The sequence below is a fragment of the Xiphophorus maculatus genome, chromosome 23 (genome assembly GCF_002775205.1).
Source record: "Xiphophorus maculatus strain JP 163 A chromosome 23, X_maculatus-5.0-male, whole genome shotgun sequence".
Classification (NCBI taxonomy): Eukaryota; Metazoa; Chordata; class Actinopteri; order Cyprinodontiformes; family Poeciliidae; genus Xiphophorus; species Xiphophorus maculatus.
The window spans coordinates 21,483,028-21,501,330 of NC_036465.1; the positions used below are offsets into that span (position 1 = coordinate 21,483,028).

The following is an 18,303-nucleotide window of genomic DNA, read 5'->3' on the forward strand; positions in this document are numbered from 1 at the left end:
GTATTTATAAAACAGGGGAACAGAGTCTTCCTCTAGACCACCTTTCATTGAATGTGGAGAGGCTTGGTAGTACAATAGTTGTTAAGTACATCAAGTCTGGTTTTGTGCTAAGTAGACATCCAGCTAGAGACTTAAACTGAAACTACTCAGAGCTCAAATTTAGCTAATGACCTTTTCCTGTTTATTATGCTTCAATATGCTTCAGGGTTGAAAAAAATAATATGCTTTTTCAACCCTTATGCAGCCAACTGTGGAAATCTCTGAGTCAGTTGTGTAGACACACATCCACTGAAGCAGTTCTGAATACGAGCTTGCCACAGAAATGTTTAATTGATTCTTTATTTATCAAATTGTTGCTGATTCATTTCTCAACACTGTTTGCTAAGCAATAATCATTGACGACAACATGACATTTGTCAGACGTTGATGGTTAACTGACAGTAAGCTCATCACTTATAATCTCAAAATCATTAATCTCTCTGAGGAACAGAAGCTTCACTTATGCATCACTCAAGCAAAGTGCAAAGCAATCACCTTTGATAAATGATCCAAATGGAGTCTTCCTCTGTGCACTTTCAAAGCAACTTCATTGTTCTTTGACTTGAGAAGGAGACACATTTTGAAAGGTGTGATTGAAAATAGCTAAAATGTGCCAGTTGAGAGGAAAGCACCTGATTTGTCAAACCAGCCTGGTCTCTGCTTTCATTTTCGCTACTCTGTCCCAGGCAGACATCAGACATAGCCACTTAGAAATGAGGAGGAGAAGGTAGTATCCTTCTCTTTTCCACCAGTGTTAAGTAGTTTGCAGGTACACTATTAAGAAATAGTGATTAGATAAAGATGAAAGTTACTTTTAGCAGCAGCAGCAGCAGAATAAAACCAACTGATTCACACTGATGCCATTTTGAGCAGCGTGCTATGAAAGTGTGCCATGAGTCACATCTTGTTTCACATCGTTTCTTCTGAGTAAAGTAAAAGTCTGCATGAAGTAAGTTCATACTCAGGACACACACAAGAGGGATTCAAATAAATCACAAAAATATTATTAACACCGTATATAAAATGGTTTTGTGTGTTTACAGCCTCTGTGGAAGAACCAAATCTAGTTACACTTTGGACACTAGAGTGTCCTGACATTGTCTGTGGTTCTCTTTTGCCCAACCCCCCCTTCAGCTCTGCTGGCGTCTCTCCCCCGCTTACTGGAATGGACTCCTGACGCGACAGAAATAGAGCAGGCCAGCTCTTACAGCTGCACCGTGTGATAACCAAACTGCAAAGCTCCCACGCAAGCTTCGAACCATCAAAGTCGCCGTGGAAACGTGTCAATCTTGCGGGTTTTTTAAAGCACTTGTCCGGCCTCTTTAGGTCATAAAAGAAACGGTGGACGGCTCACTTTCCATTCATCTGCATGCGTGCGTAAAATCACAAAAAAAAAAAATGTGCACAACTAATCAGTTTGGTTTCTGTTTGGTTTTTGTTAAGTAATCTCATTGAGGAACAAAGTTGCTCTACTTCATGCGCTCTATTATGCACAACTGCACAGTTTACTTGCAGCGCCAGAGTGCGCCGCAGTCGCTGCGTCAGAGGACACGTAACGGGACATGCCCGAATCTGACAGGCCTGAGCGCAGAGGAGGGGCGGGAGACACAGCGGCTTTTTGCTATAGGAGGCAGCAGGACCACCGTAACCCAGCACCGATTACTCCTGCACAGCCAAGGTAAGCCCCTGTGTCCTACTTGGAGCCTTTATATTGTATTATAGTGTCAGATCTCTGCCAGCTTGGTTCAACGCGAGGTTTGCTGCTGCAGTATTCACAGGAGAAGTTTGCTGATGCTTAATTTGTGCATATATGCGTGCGTGTGTACGTGAGAGAGAGAGTGAGAGTGAAACAGAGGGAGACTTGCTGCAAAGATGAAGGCACTTCTAGAGAATCAGATATAAAAAAAATTAAATAAGTGAAATGGAAAAGTTGAAATTATTTCACCAAACCAGACGGCTGATTTTTGTTTCTGCTGTGTGAGGTACAGAGAAGGGTGTGGCCCTTTATTTATAGAACCCCAAACCCCCTTCAGACACTGATTGTGATATTAAGTTAAACGCCTCCTGCTATTTTTGGGAAAGCGTCACAGCTGTCCTGCTCAAATACTGAGCATTTAAAATCCGGAGAGTGTGTTTCATTCCTTTTATTTACAAACAATTTTAGTTCATGTCAGGCATACTCTTTGTATTGTATTTCGGTTACATACAAACTCATTAGTTTCTGTCATTTGCATTAAGAACATTAACTTAGTCTCCATGACAAATTCGAACGGATCCTTTCAAGGTTGATACATGGCAGAGTGCAGAGTGTGACAAGTTATTTTCCCTGCAGGTTTATTTCATGTAGCTCCCATGCAGTGAATCAGTTCAGCTGCAGACACTTCTTTACCTGTTAATCTTTTGATCCTGGACTGTTCTGGAAAATTACAGGAAGTGCAAAACAGGCCTGAAACATCATGTCTTTGCATCATAATGACTTGCACATTCCAGGGCTACTGTCCAATTCAAAATGACACTGATGGTGTGTATTGCTGCTTTTAATTCAGCATCTCTCTCTATCTCTCCCTCTCTTTTCCTCGCTCTCCAGAAACAGATTTTTGAGCAGCAGTGACACAGGAGACCAAATACAGACATGGTGAGTAGACAAAACAGTTCTCATCACACCTTGTTCGGCTGAAGGAAAGGAATTTATGTGGCGTTCAATGACAATTGTGACGTGCATTTGTACGTCTCTGCCAGATTTGCACATCGAGACACTGATTTTTGTAAAGGTCAAAATCACTACAACTTAGTCGCACTGGATTGAGGGAGTCTGTGAACAACAATTTCAAAAATTACTTCAATTGGCTTTAAGTGTAGACGTTGACTGGGCCATTTTAATAATTGAACATACATTGATTTAATTGTTCAATTGCTGCTTTCGGTTGTATCTTCAGAGTTGTTTGGAATCTCTGCAACAGTGTCAAGTCATTTGCTGCCTCTGACAGACTTTCCTCTAGTAGTATAGTCCTCTAGTAATTTTCTCCTTAGCTCTGACCTGCTTTGCTGCTCCCGTGATGAAACTCGTCCCCACAGCATGACGCTGCCACTACAATATTTCACTACGAGGATGATGTGTTCAGGGTGATGTTGAGTGCTAGTTTTCCCCTTACATACAATGTCTGTCAAGTAAGCCAGGAAGTTTTGGTCTCATCTGACTGGAGCATTGTTTTATCCTTCTTGCAAACGTCAAACAAGACATTTCATTGTCATTAGGGCCGAATTGGAGTGCATGATTAAAAGCTCTACTGTTGACAGATTCTCTCACCGCATCTGTGGATCTCTGCAACTCCTTCAGAGTTGGCTGCTTCTATCCAAGTAAAGGAGGCTGGATACAAATGTTACAAGTTTTTTAATTGAGAATATTTTTTAAAACAATGGATAATTTTCTTTCCGGATCACAGCTGTCTCCTGTTTTACGTTGATCTATCTCATAAAAATACCAATGAAACACTTCAAGTTTTGTGACTGATATTATTGTTATCAATTCCACATGAAACTGTAGAGGAGATCTTGTGTCTATTTGACATGCTCGGTTTTTGTGTACCACTGAATGAAGCGAGGACGGCCGCTGTCACCTGGCACCATGTGATCCCTACACATCATAAAGCCAGCAGTGTAGGGTGTCACAGCTACCTGTCCCGTATCTCAGAGACAGCAGACTAAATGATTCCAGAGTTGGTGCTCTGACTTTCCTGATGACGCGTAAACTTTCAAAATCTGCAGAATTTTGGTCATTTCATAAAAAAACAAAACAAGATGCATCTTGCAAGAAAGGAGTGAGAAGACAACAATCAATCCACATTCGCTCTCATTAATATAATTGTTTAGATAAAAGTTTGTTGCTAAGGCCAGATATTTGGGACCTTGTTGCTATGTGGTTGAAGCTGTTCAGCTGTCGCGCAGAGTGATGGTCGCAGACGCAGAGCATTTGAGCATGTGCAGGCGGCAGAGGGGAGTACATTCTCGCTGCATGTCGTAATGCTGCAGTAATCTCCTCAACTGCAGCTGCAGTAAGAACTCAGAGTAAATCAACCTATTTTCTCACAGCCAGAGAGCTTGTTTGGTCACAGCCGTCTGTGGACAAAGTGAAGGGCTCAGGGTCAAGAGGGAACAGAGTTAGGAGTACAGTAGGTGTGTCTATTGCTGTATTGTATTTCAGAACCTTGTAAAGACAGGTGGTCTGTGGGCAACCCGACACCTGCCACATGTAGACACATACTTTAGCATCGCTCTGCACATGAGTGAGTGGCTCCGCCTAAACACAGAATTTATTTCTCCTCAAGCTGAGGTCTAAGTGGTTAAATGTTGTAGTTTTGTACTGGTGTCTAGTCACTCTGAGTTTATAATTCCATCTAAGATTCACACATGATATTTTTTGTGTTATTTAAGACTCTAAAAGATGTAAAGGGGCGTACTTTCTTGACATGACTGTATGTCTATAGAGCCTTGAAAAGTTTTCATTTTCCTTGATCTTTTCCATAGTTTGTGAAGTTTAACCACAACTTCAGTAAATTGAATTTGGGATTTTAATCTAAATGTAAATGCAGCTGATCTGTGAATGCTTCAGGGGTTTGTTAGATAGCAGTAGTAAACAAGCAGGAACACATCAGGCAGGTCAGAGACGGCTTAAAGCAAATTATCAAACAATATTTCATTTTGGGACCTAACAGAGCATTGCTCAGTTCGTCCGTGATTATACCAATTTAACCCTTACTGGGTTGCGGAGAGCTTCAGTATTTAATGGGAGAGAGATGGAGTATAAAAAACCAAGACCATCAAGGAGATCATGGTAACTCCTGAGAGGCTCCACAAATCCACAGCTCAGGTGGATGAATATGTCGGCATGACAACTATTTGCAATGCACTCCACAAATCTGGCCTCGATGGAAGCGTGGAAGAAGTCCCGTTTGCAGTTTGCTACAAGTCGTGTGGAAGATGTCGCAACCAGATGAGACCAACATTCAACTTTTTGGCCAACATCCAAAGGGCTACATGTGGTGTAAAAACTAGAAATATCCGCTACCCTGAACACACCGTCCCCATAATGAAACATATTGGTGGTGGGATCATGCTGTGGGAATGGCTCTTTTCAGTGGAAGAAGGAAGAAGAACCAATTCTCAATGGTGATGTTTGTCATACGTCTTGCAGCACTCACTGAGATTTAGCTCAGCTTCTGCCATAAGCTGCATTGATTCATGTCAGCTATAAACTGTTCAACTCAAAAATAATTAAAAACTAACAAAGTATACAGAAACAGGGCGATCACACAGTGACTGAGTCATAACATGATGCATCGGAGACGTTCAACATCCTTAATGTGACTCTTTTTCTCTTGCTTCAATAAAAATATTTCAGTTTTGTTTTATTTTTCAGGTGTTCAGAGGTACAATATCTGATGCTCCGGACTTTGATCCCAGCATTGATGCTGAGATTCTGTACAATGCCATGAAAGGCATTGGTGAGTTCCTCATTTCTCTGTAACTCATGATCAGGAAGCTATATGTTATCTGTACTCTCTCCTCGCTCAGTGAGTAAATTAAAAAAAAGCTGCTTTGTGCTCTTCAGGTAGTGACAAAGAAACAATCTTGGACCTGATCACCTCTCGGAGTAACGCACAGAGGCAAGAAGTCATCGCAGCGTACAAATGCAGCTTTGGGCAGGTGCAGAAAACATTCATACGGGACTTTTATGTTCCAGTCCCAAATGCTTTTCTCCACCTGCAACATCCTTTTATCTCCTCAGGATCTGATTGAAGATCTGAAATATGAGCTCACTGGAAAATTTGAGCGTCTCATCGTGAGTCTGATGAGAACCCCTCCGTACCATGATGCTAAAGAAATCCATGATGCAGTCAAAGTATGTCATTTACTCTCCTTCTGGTAATTATTTAAAGGAGCTCTTGCTCCACGTTCACCCTCGCGCTCTGCTTCAGGGAGCCGGAACAAACGAAAGATGCCTGATAGAAGTCCTGGCGTCCAGAAATAACAAACAGATACAAGATATGGTTGCGGCCTACAAGGACGGTAAGACGTGAAGGACATTTGGATTTTAAGAGATTTTTTTTTTTTTTTCATTTGGCGTTGCATGACGTTATCATGTTATCTCAGTGTTTCATTTTGTACGTCTCCAGCCTATGGCAGGGACATAGAGGAGGATGTTATTGCTGACACATCGGGTCACTTTAAGAAGATGCTGGTTGTTCTGCTTCAGGTTTGTCGAGAGAAGAAACCGACGCAGACAATGCGTTAATGTCATTACAGTTCAGATGATCAGCAGTGAGTTAATTGGATGTCATGTTTTCAGGGGACCAGAGATGAATCAAGAGTGGTGGATGCAGACCTGGTGCAGCAGGACGCACAAGTGAGAATAATTATGCAGACGATGCAGGTTTAGGTTATTCAGGCTTTCAGTTAATTCAAATGCGGTACTTTTAATTTAGCAAAAAGGAAACATTTGCGCAAAAATCCACAGCTACATAAAATATTGTTGAAGTAGTAGTTTTGGAAATTGTAAATTACAACTACTATATAAATACATATAGTTTGCTGGATGTAGTTTAGATTTTGTTGGAATCTCTTTTACAAACCAAGGTTGGATTCCAAAAATCTAACTTTTTGGATTCCTTGGGTTTTGGCTTCTTAAGTGTTTCATGTTGAGCACAGCATCGTCTTTCTCAAACATAAAGTGAATTTGAGCGCTAGAATCTTATCATGTTTGCATTAGTTTTAGATCTCAAGGGATGCTAGAGTAAATAATATACAGCTCAAGCTCAGGCTTTCTATTATTCTGATGCTAATTTATAAAAGTTTGGGGTTTTTTGGAGTCAGTACTATGAGGCTGTGTCTCTAATAGCAACCTCTGCCTTCCTAAAACAGTTTGTGGAGCACACCAGCTGAATTATGAGCAATACAAAGATACATTGTCAAAGAAATGTTTTTTGTTTTTTTTTAAGTTTCAAGATGCTACACTATAGTATGCTATTCTGAAATATTGTAATTATTTCTTTATGGATCTCAGGGATAATGGACTTTACTGTTCTTGTTTTTCGGGTCACTTCTTTCTGACGTTATCATGTTATCTCACCTCTGTGTAGGACCTGTACGCTGCTGGAGAGGAGAAGTGGGGGACAGACGAAGCAACATTCATCATGATCCTAGGAAACCGCAGTGTGACCCACCTTCGCATGGGTGAGTCCAGTTCATGTGAAGATTAGCATGGTGGTGAGACATCCAGTACATTCCCAGTGTGACCTCAGGTCTCTGTAGCAGTAAAAACCTCAGGTAATTTTTTCACAGGTCCTGCTGGATGTTTCTAAAAACCTGAACGAAGGCATGTATGGGACAGATGAGAGAGAAATATTTAACTTTTAAGAAAGCGGCATGTAAGCAGATAACTGCTAATTCTGCATTATTAGCAAGATCTCTGTAAATGAGTGGAAGTTCTGCTCATATGCTAACGTCATATTCCTTTGTTTTATGGTCTGACGACACAGATTGAACTCTGTGGCCAAAGTGACAAAATTATTTAGATGAGTTGAAATGATTTTGCCAAGTGTCAAACAAGGTTGTGGTAGCATCATGCTGTGGGGAAATTCTGTTTGTATTGGATTGAATATAAATCAAGGACTTCCTGCTTTTTAAAACTTCACTTAAACTCAACAGCTAGCTGGTTAAAAGTTTGACGTAGCTGAGTCAAACTTTTAATGAGATGAGAACCCCCCCGTACCATGATGCTAAAGAAATCCATGAAGACGGTGGTCCCAAACTTACATCAAAACTGGTTTTCTGTTTCTTAACATTACAGCTGGTCTCAACCCAAATGAAAAATGAAGGATCATGCTTAACATTTTGGTCCATGCCAGTTTAACCAATTTATTTAAAATCATCCTATTCCAAAAAGGAAAGTCAGATGTCTGGCCAGAATCATGCTACTGGCTAATGGACATTGTTGTGGAAAAAAATTAATTGCCAAGCTCTGTCAGGCGAAATTACTCAATCAGGTTTATTCATATATTGTGCACAATACAAAGAGCTTGTAAGACAATCAATAATGAAGCAGTTCTGAGTGAAAAGCTCTCCCAGGGAGAGACAACACATGAATTTTATACCAAGGACAAAGGATCCAAAATAAGGGGAGAGACAGTCTGGTTCTCATGCAGCTGTAGGAAAACAACTCCTAACCTTGTACATGTAACCCAAATAGCTTCATTTGGTGAAAGTTCACAAGCGTTTAGAATAAAAATATAGCAATACAACCTTCAGGTATTACCTTATAATAATTTGTTATATATCACAACATTTATTGGATTTTTACTGGATCATATATGTATATATTTGAGAAAATATGCACAGTTATAACCAAGAATGAGAGAAAATCCTGAGGAATTCAAACTGAAACTGTGTTGAATAGCATCATCATTCCTCAGAATGTTTCAAAGAAATCACTAAAATCCCATCAGAGGCAACCCTCCCACCCTCCCACCCCAAACAAACTCAATATTGAGTTTAAAGTGATCTATTACCTCACATTAAAATATGTTGTCTTGTTTTTCTTTGTTCAGTTTTTGATGAATATGAGAAGATTGCAGAGATGTCCATCGAGGATAGCATTAAGAACGAGCTGTCTGGAGACTTTGAAAGGCTCATGCTGGCTGTTGGTAAGAAACACACTTCAGAGTTACTTTAAAAAATGAAGCTACGGCGTTGTTTATATAACCCAGCCCCTGATTTTTGTGTTTTCTCACAGTCCAGTGCATAAGGAGCGTTCCCATGTTCTTTGCCAAACGTCTCTACAAATCAATGAAGGTATGAACACATAGCCATTTTGTTTGCCTTTGCAGACATAGCTACAGTTTCTACAATTTTTCGAATTTAAATTAATTTAAATTTGAAAAATGTTTAAGATTTTATTTTAAACATGACCTTCTCCCACAAATATTTTATTTCTTCCTCTTTTAGGGCCTCGGCACAGCTGATAATACTCTCATCCGCATCATGATTTCTCGCTCTGAAATTGACATGCTGGACATCCGGGAGTGTTTCCGTCTCAGATACGAGAAGTCGCTTTATAACATGATAAAGGTCTGGAAATTACAAGAAGTGAAACATTTCAGATGCATTGTTGTAGAATGTAATTCATCTGAAATGTTAGTTTGTCTCTTATGCGTGTGAATCAGGACGATACATCAGGCGATTACAAGAGGACTCTGCTTAACCTGTGTGGAGGGGATGATGAGTAAGTTTTGGCCTCGCTGCAGACAGCAGAAATAACCAGTAGAGGGTGCTAGAGTACAAACTCTCAGTCACTGATTTTTCTTTTTTCCAGAGTGCATAAAACTGAAGCAGCTATACAAAATGGGTGCAACATGTCCTCATATTAACGCTGCAGGCACAAGTAAAAATCCTGTTAGTGAAGTTAATGCGTTCTGTGTAGGAGTGACTTTATTTGACAACATCTGAATCTTCCAAAAAGTGCAGCGAAGCAGGAGGTTTTGACTTTGCTGAGTGTACAATGTTGTGTCAAACTAATTGTTACAGCTTAGCTGGAGAGTTCTTCCCCGAAGCTGCTCAGATAGCCTACAAGATGTGGGAATTAAGTGCCATGACCAAAGTGCAGGTTTGGATCCTATCTGCTCTTTAGATGTGTCGTTGCATGTTAACCTGGAATCTCAAATACCTGCTGGCTCCTCAATAATCTGCTTCTAGCTGAGCTCGTGCCGTAGCCATGTGAGCACAGGGATGGCTTTGTTTAACTTTGGATATGATGAGAATGCTGTTCCCACCCCCAACACACAGCTAGTTCTTGTTTGTAATCTGCTCTCCAGACCCTCCGTGTGCAGCTCAATGTAGCATAGAGGACGAACGTCAGAAAGGTCTCAGCATTGTTGTAAATAAAAGGCTATCTCACTAACGCTTTGTAACTCCCAGCTACTCCTCAAGCCCACCAACATTTTCATTGTTGGTGTTGCTGTGAATTTTGACTTCATAAGGTCACTTGCCCCCTCAAATGTCAGGGGTTGGTCATCATGTGGCTCAGACGTCACCACAATCAGTTAAATAATCTCTGCACAGCAAACTATAATGTGAAAATTTTCCCTTTTGCATGTTCTGCTGACCTCTTTTTTTAAAATTTTGTTCTAAGCATGCAAACACCAATCACAACTATGCATCAGCAGCTGTCCTAGTTTGATTATCTTCTTCTCTCTATTGATTATCGTTCTTCTAATTTTGTCATTTCCACTTGCTCAGCTGAGGCCCACAGTCCGCCCTGCGGATGATTTCGACTCTGCAGCCGATGCACAAGCTTTGAGGAAAGCTATGAAGGGTTTTGGTATGCACCTTTAATACACGTGCATTTCTGGTCCGAATCTTACGTACACTCACCAGTAGAGAAATGCCATATTGCTTTTAGGCCCACTTGAATCATTCTTTTCCAGAGCCAAATATCGATACAACAAAACATTAGCATTTAAAAAATAAATAAATGGGAGCACAAGTTGGAATTAAAATTTTTCTATTTCACACAGGGTCAAAATTATAAACACACAGCAATAAGTTATATATTAAGTTTTTTTTGGGTTCAAAATAATCTCCAAAGATGTCCTTAATGTGCTTAGGTAAATTTCCACATGCACAATAATGTGAGTTTTGAAGGTTTCTTTGTATTTTGTGTAAAGTAAATGTTTTTTTCCTCTTACCTAAAAACAGGAACAGATGAGGATGCGATCATTGACATCGTTGCACAAAGAAGCAACGTCCAGAGGCAGGAAATCAGACAGGCCTTCAAATCCCTACTGGGAAGGGTGAGAGAAACAAATGTTTAAAAAAATAAACCAAAAATAATAGGATTATAGAAAGGACACAGTAGATATATATTAAAGACATATATATCTTTATATGTGTCTTTAATATATATATTATATATAACTCTTGGGGTCTAAAGCTTATTAGTCATAAAATATTCCTTGTGGTGGGAATTGCTTGAGAGACCTCATTGTATTCGATTCTCTTCTAGGACTTGATGAAGGACCTGAAGTCTGAGCTGTCAAAGAACTTAGAGCGGCTGATTATTGGGCTCATGCTGACCCCAGCAGAGTTTGATGCCAAAATGATGAAAAAGGCAATGGAGGTACTGTATGAGTGGACCCAAAGCATTTAATAATCTCATATATTTGCATGTAGGACTTTGGGTGACCTCAGGTGAACTTAGCATATTTGTTACAATCTCTTGTACAGACAAAATGCTCATGGATAAACTACATCTCTCCATAGATCCATTTACCCATTTATATATATATAAATGTTATTTTTTTAAAATATGCTGGGCTGGATTGTGTGCAGTAGAAAGATAAATGTTGACACACGATTTGAATCAAATCATGGGAGACTCTCCTGCTGGCACTTGGTTTTATCTATGCAGTTTTTTTAATCACTTCAAATTAGCCTTAAAAGGGAAATTAAATGGCTTGTAAAAATATTTACACTGTCAGCCCTCCAGCAACTACTGCGGCTTCTTCCTATTTCTTACATTTCTGTAAGTCTTCTGCCATTGAATTCAAATGCCTCTGCAACTGTCTCTAAAAATATTCAGTGTATAGCATTTACACTGCATTTTCGCAGGAAATGCAATTTATTTTTTCTAATTCATGACTAAACTGGTGGTGCGTTCATTTCCTGGTGCTACAAGCAGCAGAGTAGATTCCTCCGTGGCTCTGAAACAATAAAAGAAAAGTGGAAAATACTGTTTGCCAACCAGGCATGGGCCAATAAAAGACTCTTAAAGCCTATCAACCTTGAGTGAAAACACCACAATGTCACTGTATTGTGGTATTTACACAAACATTTTAAACAAATAATTTGCTTTTATTTATAACAGAACGCAAAAATCATTGCAACTCCTGCACATAATTAGAATTAAAACAATGCTATCTTCACCATGTGTGTTTTTAATTAGGTATGCTTGCAGTCAGCTTGCAGCTTTCAACTGGTCCAACTACAGACAGATTTCTCTTTCTTGTGAGTGAGCAAGCAATATTGCAGTAAAATAATAATAATAAAAAAATTAAATTGCAGAAAAACTATGATGGGTATTTTTTAAACCATACTGTTGAAAACATTGGTATACTCTGATACCGTTAACCACACCATGCCTCCTGGCCTCTGTGTGTGACATTTTTAAAAGTGTTTATTGGGAGACGTACAGTCCATGTTTTACCAATCTTTGTCAACTAGCATTCAGGCAAATATTAGCTTGTATAGAAACATGTTAGAGATGTTACTGCTGCTAGAAGCCTGTCAATTAATATCAACTGGAACAAGTAAACTTTGTTACATGGACCTTATTCCTGCAAAATATTTCAAATGCTGCTCCTAGCTAATTAGCTAAACCAAAAAACACAAGGTTCATGCTACTTTTCTGTTATGTTTCGGTTTCAACAGTTCAATGGTTGTGGCCATGTTTCCTCTTCTTCTTGATAATTTCTGAGATTCCACAGATGACTGGACAGCTGAAGTTGTGATTTTGTGGCATCTCAAAATTTTCCCCATCATTCCCAGTCACATAAGTATCACATATTCATAGTTTGTTTGACACCACCAGATATAGTTCTTTTTAGAAGAGCGTTTCTTGCTTTCGTCTTTATCATTTTGTAAAATATACCCTGCAAGGTTTGCTTTTGAAAAGCTACACAGTCGCCATATCGGACATGTTGCATTGCAAGTGGCAAGAATTATGTGTTCTTTACAATCAATGTAGGAACACGACACAAACACTACAAGACTTATTGTTTTTTAAAGTCTAGGAAAACTAACTGGGGCTCAATCTGTGTGTCGTTTTGCATTTAAAAAAGCAATAAGCGCTCTGATTCATCAGCCTAAAAGCATGAAGGTTGCTCTTTAGCACGGTGGTGTTGATTCCTCTCCTATATCTTTTGCATTTTTGTAGTTTTGATCATTGCAAACTCAAAAGTTTTCTGGCACGAAATGTCAGGTATAACTGTTTGAGCGCAAACAATTATAGCTGTGGAAAGCCGATAAGTATCACACACTACTAAAAGGTTTGTCAGCCAGAGTTTTTCAGGTTGTGACCATAATCTCTATATTTTCCATAATTTCCAAAAGGAGCATCAGGATCAATGGAAATATTCCATAATATAAGAACTTTGGAAAATAATAAACCCTTAAACTGAAAATGTACTACTACTAGGATAAATAAATATGTACACAATGAATAAATATAGCTATAAAATAATTTGTTTCCATGTATAATAATTAGGACGAACTATCTGTGATTGGCTACAAACAGGAGTATAACTTAGCTAAAAGATGAATGTCAGTGTCTAAGGACCAGATCCCATGTGCTTTCCTTCTTGATGCAAGATCTTAGTGACAATTTTGCTTTTTTGTGTGTAATTTTAACAGGGAGCTGGGACAGATGAGCATGCTCTGATTGAGATCCTAGTTACCAGAAAAAACGAGGAAATACAAGCCATGAATGCTGCCTACAGAGAAGGTGAGTCTGGAATTGAAATTAAGATCTAATATCACTTTCTGGATCTGAAAAACTGTACTTCACAGGCTACAAGAAGTCTTTGGAGGACGCCATTCATTCAGACACATCAGGCCACTTCTGTCGCATCCTTGTTTCTCTCGTGCAGGTAACCATCATCATCATCATCATGAGAACTCAGTCTGCATGTAATTTCCACGCCCACTCACTGGCTGAAAGTCTGGTTTGTCTTCTCAGCTCCGCCTGACTCTCACAGACACAAAGATCTACTTATTCACCTCATTTATTGCCTTCAGAATGTCGTGACATGCTTTTTTTTATACTGAGGGTAACAACGTTTGTGGTTAACTGCTGACATTCAGTAGATCAAAGGTGGGCATATCAAAATTTACATCTGACCTTATTTGCTATGGTCAGGGTGCAAGAGAAGAAGGGCCTGCAGATGTGGAAAGAGCCTGTGCAGACGCTCAGGTCAAGCAGTTTATGACTTAATCTTATTTTGTTTACTATCTAGAAAGCAGACAAATCGATTCAATGCCTTTTCTCTCCGGCTCTGTTTTTGTAACAAATCAGGAACTTGCAGATGCATGCAATGCAGAGTCTGATGACATGGAGATGAAGTTCATGAGCATCCTGTGCACCAGGAGCTTCCCACACCTCCGGAGAGGTAAAGATCAAATCTGAATCAATAGCAATGGCCTAATTGCAAATCTAGGTCTAAGTCGGGCAGCTCTGTCCCAGCGCTCAGTGGTTTCACTCTTTGTACTCATCACAGTGTTCCAGGAGTTTGTCAAATGCACCAACAAGGACATTGAGCAGATTATCAAGAAGGAAATGTCTGGCGATGTCAAAAACGCCTTTTATGCAATAGGTAATGGCTGCATTGATTCTTAAGTTTCATATTTTGCTTTTTAAAGTGGACTTTGCTGACATCATCTGTTCTGTGACTCCTCCCTAGACGTTCTTCATTCTCTGTTGTATGTTCAGTTCGCAGTGTGAAGAACCAGCCATCTTACTTTGCAGACCGCTTGTATAAAGCCATGAAGGTAGTGGTCACACATACAGAATCGCTAAGCTGTCAGTGTGTCACTGTTTTTTTCATTAAATTATATTTTTCAGCATGGGAAATAATTCGCAAATGGGTGTGGTAGGATAGGTTATTGGAAACCCAACTGGACCATGCAACTCAGACTTAAAGCAGTTCCAAAGATAAATATTGATTTTAGTTTTCCTAAAATCAATATTTTGGAAAACTAAAATCCAAAATATGTTGAACCTGTTCAACAAACTCAAATGAGTTTGAGTTTGAGTTTTACAAACTCAGACGTAACAACTTTGAGTTTGTAAATAATAATCCCTACATTGCTTAGATTTTTCATTCTTCACTTTCTGTAGTGATGACATAAATTTGACTTTTTTTTTTTTTACATTTTTGACAGGAAGTGCTCAATGTTCCTAACACATTTATGAACATGAACAAAAGCTGTTTTAAAAATTTTAAGTTTGACCCATTTTCTTTTTTACCCATTTCGAAGAAAACTATGCACGACGTTTGTGCTTTTATTATTAATATGTAATAATCTATTGTGTTGGCACTGTAAAACAATAAACAAGGGGCTAAAGTCTACAGTTCTTTCGGATTTTCCCAAATAATGTGTACTTAAGTGTTCTGCAAATTAGAATAAGCAAAGTATGACTAATAAGCACGACCTTCTTCTTCAGGGACTTGGTACGGACGACAGAGCCCTGATCCGCATCATGGTGTCCCGTAGTGAGGTTGACCTTTTCAACATTCGCAAAGAGTTCAAAGAAACACACGACGTCTCCCTCCATGAATTCATCCAGGTAGAGACTATGATCGTAAGTCTAAGTCTTAGACACACTAACATGCTTGCCAAGTCAATTGTGTTCTCATCCTGCTTGTGTGTCTGTCATGTTATTCTGCTGTTTGTTTTTTTTTCTTTGTTGCCTTTTTGTTGCTCTGTGTGAGCATGCATCTGCAGATCCTTCACAGCAGCAGCGTCCTTCAAACGCTGCTGCTGTGGTGAGGTGGTGGGGTACGATAATCTATAGCTTCCTGCGGTGGACTGCAGGCATGTGGCTACCGCACAGCTGTTTAGGAATTTCCCTAACCCAACTTCCTCTTCGTATCTGCTGTGTGATTGGCTGGTGGCTGCAGAGATAGGAAGTTCCTTAAAGCCGTTCTATAATAACTTACAGATGAAATCACCCTGACACCGATAAAGACTAGCGAGCAGAATGCCCTGGATTTGCTTTGACAGAAATATTACCAAGCACTGCAACAGAAATATAAAATATGAGAGACCACTATAATTTTCATTTCAATTTCAGTTTTTATCTTGTTACAAGAGTTGCTTGTACCCACGTTCATTGCTTTAGACATTTTGGGGCTTTTATTTGCAGAGGAAATGCCAATTTGCACACTTTGTCAAAAAGTGGTCATGGTTTAAATGGATGGAGAAATGACTTAAAGAAATAGCTTTGAGATATTTACACACTCCAAATAACCTTTGACTTTAAAAACTACACATTGATAAAAAGTTATTTATCAGTTATTTATCAATGGCTCTCCTTATTTATCAGGCTCTCTTCTGAGACCAGAAGAGAGCCTTCATCTCAAGTTGGTATAATGTAATGTGAAGTGGACACAACCGGATTTTATCCAGTAATCGTATTAAATGACACAGGGATTTTAAACTGAGATGTCAGCAGGATTGCAAGTGCGTAGAGTTTTTTTTTTTCCCACATAGCAATATTAATATTCGTGTTTCTTTGGTGGTAGAAAAAGAAGGAGTACTTGGAAGAAAGCCATACAGGTACAGGAATATCATTGAAAGGTAGAATGTAAATAGCAATTTATATTATTCACCATGAAGATGCATGTTTCATCTGTGTATATCTTTTTATTTTTTTACAGTTTTTATTTGTTTTGTTTTTTGCTTGATTTGTGTTACTGGTTTTGACTCGATTATCAAAAAGTATTCAAGAATCAAGTTAACTAGACCATGTAGGAGGGAGAGTCAAGTGCTAACATCTGTCAACTCTTCTTTTTTTTTAAATTGAGGTAATAAAAAATGATTTCCTTTATTTTTCTGACACTTGTTAAAGGTTCCTATATTCAAAGGTGTTTCTTCAAGTTTTATTTTCGCTGTAGTTGCTATAAATACCCAGGTGACACTGTTGTGTGACTTCATTTCAGTGGTGTACAAAGAACTACAGCTCTTAGAAAATAGCAAAATAACAATCTACCCTCACCTTTCTGATCCTGCAGCACATGTAATTTGATATCTAGCTAAACTGTGCAGCCTCATCTTTCTTGAACATGTAAAACAATCTCAATATATTGATCACTGAAGTCAAAAAGTGCCGTATAAACAGCACATGAGCACCACTTTTACTGATTTTACTCAGTCAGTAAAATCACTGATTCTACTGACATTTTGCAGCATTATCCCAAGCAAAAGTTACTTAATTTCACTCCCCATGCTTTGCCGATGCTTTGTCTATGCTGATGAAGATTTTTATTACTCATCTTGGCATGCTGAATGCTTCAAGCGGCTCTAATTGCATGCCAATCCAAACTGTGTTCTGTCTAATGCTGGTATTATAATTTGACCACTTGGGGCATTTAAAAGGGGGATTAAGACTTTCATCCTAATGGCCATGAAGTCACTGAAAATGTAAAAAAAAAAAAAAAAAAAAAAAAAACCCACCTTAAATGAAGTCAGTAACAGCCCTTTATTGCAATACACATTTTGCACAAAATGAGAAAAATACATGAGCCTGATTTCTTCACACATAAGAAACACATAAACCGTTGTTTTTTGTATATATGTCAAGGACAGAGCAAACTCCCTAAAAGAGGATCTGTGCCAATAGAAAGGCCTAAACCTACACATTACACTATCATAAGATAACTACAGTGAAGTTCCAAATTCATCATCTCAGAGTCAGCTGAATGGAAAGGGTAATTCCACATTTGACTCCTTTGTTTTATAATTACAACTATTTTAAAGTCTTTGTTTTGCAGTTCTGCTATTGAGTAAGTCCAAGGTAAACCCTTTTTTCTGTTCCAGCTCGATGATGGCCAAATGTCACCAGATATGCGGTGTAATTTCCTGTAATTGAAACTCCTCCTGTGACTGTGTTTCCCATTCATTTCAGGGCGATACCTCGGGAGACTACCGTAAAACCCTGCTGATCCTCTGCGGAGGGGAAGATTAAACCCGTCATGCCTCTGCAGCTTTGTCTCACCGGCTCCAGTGGCCACAGGACAAGCGCGTTCACGCAGCCAAAACAAATGTTGTCAACGTCAGTCTCTGTTCCTAACTGCTGCCACACCTCAGCCAAACCAAGTGTCCTACTAAACGATGACCTTTCAGCGTTTCAAGCCAGTTTTATTTTACTTTCTATTTTTTTTGTTTCATGCCTTAGTTACCCCACCTGGGAGGGTGATGTTTGTCTTTTTTACAGATGTAACATTAAGTTGTTTACATCGGTGCGGAAATAAGCTTCACATGAAGAACAAAGACTAGTATGTGCTAATGCTGTGCCTTTAGATTGTTGTCCGTCTAATTGGAGCTGTGATTTTAAATATACCCCAATTAAACAAGTTCCACTAAAAAAAAAATAAAAAAAATGTGTTTTTGACTTTGTAATAACAAACCACCCTTATTTGTTGTTTGTATTTCACA

General features: G+C 39.0%; 1 protein-coding gene across 3 annotated transcripts; it reads left to right on the forward strand.

Moving 5' to 3' along the window:
* The first annotated feature begins 1,297 nt into the window (after positions 1-1,297).
* On the forward strand, positions 1,298-18,263 carry anxa6 (annexin A6). 3 transcript variants are annotated; one of them, XM_023328492.1, is made up of 25 exons: positions 1,563-1,717; positions 2,627-2,674; positions 5,456-5,540; positions 5,648-5,742; positions 5,825-5,938; positions 6,015-6,105; positions 6,213-6,292; positions 6,386-6,442; positions 7,176-7,269; positions 8,643-8,738; positions 8,828-8,886; positions 9,040-9,162; positions 9,258-9,316; positions 9,619-9,697; positions 10,330-10,411; positions 10,789-10,883; positions 11,096-11,209; positions 13,501-13,591; positions 13,657-13,736; positions 14,006-14,059; positions 14,162-14,255; positions 14,364-14,459; positions 14,576-14,634; positions 15,311-15,448; positions 17,774-18,263. In XM_023328492.1, exons 2-25 carry the CDS (start codon positions 2,672-2,674, stop codon positions 17,831-17,833), a joined length of 1,998 nt encoding a protein of 665 aa, XP_023184260.1. In that variant the 5' UTR covers positions 1,563-1,717; positions 2,627-2,671; the 3' UTR covers positions 17,834-18,263. The 3 variants fall into 3 exon arrangements, with proteins under 3 accessions (XP_023184262.1, XP_023184260.1, XP_023184261.1); XM_023328493.1 differs by having other exon boundaries at positions 1,564-1,717; positions 15,311-15,433; XM_023328494.1 differs by lacking the exons at positions 14,162-14,255; positions 14,364-14,459; positions 14,576-14,634; positions 15,311-15,448; positions 17,774-18,263 and adding an exon at positions 13,826-13,916 and having other exon boundaries at positions 1,298-1,717; positions 14,006-14,030.
* The last annotated feature ends 40 nt before the right edge of the window (positions 18,264-18,303 follow it).

What these genes read in the sequence shown, in the direction of transcription:
- anxa6 (XM_023328492.1), top strand. An exon ending in AAACGCCTTTTATGCAATAG is followed by an intron (nt 14,460 to 14,575) that starts GTAATGGCTGCA and finishes TTGTATGTTCAG; the next exon opens with TTCGCAGTGTGAAGAACCAG. An exon ending in TCCAGGTAGAGACTATGATC is followed by an intron (nt 15,449 to 17,773) that starts GTAAGTCTAAGT and finishes CATTCATTTCAG; the next exon opens with GGCGATACCTCGGGAGACTA.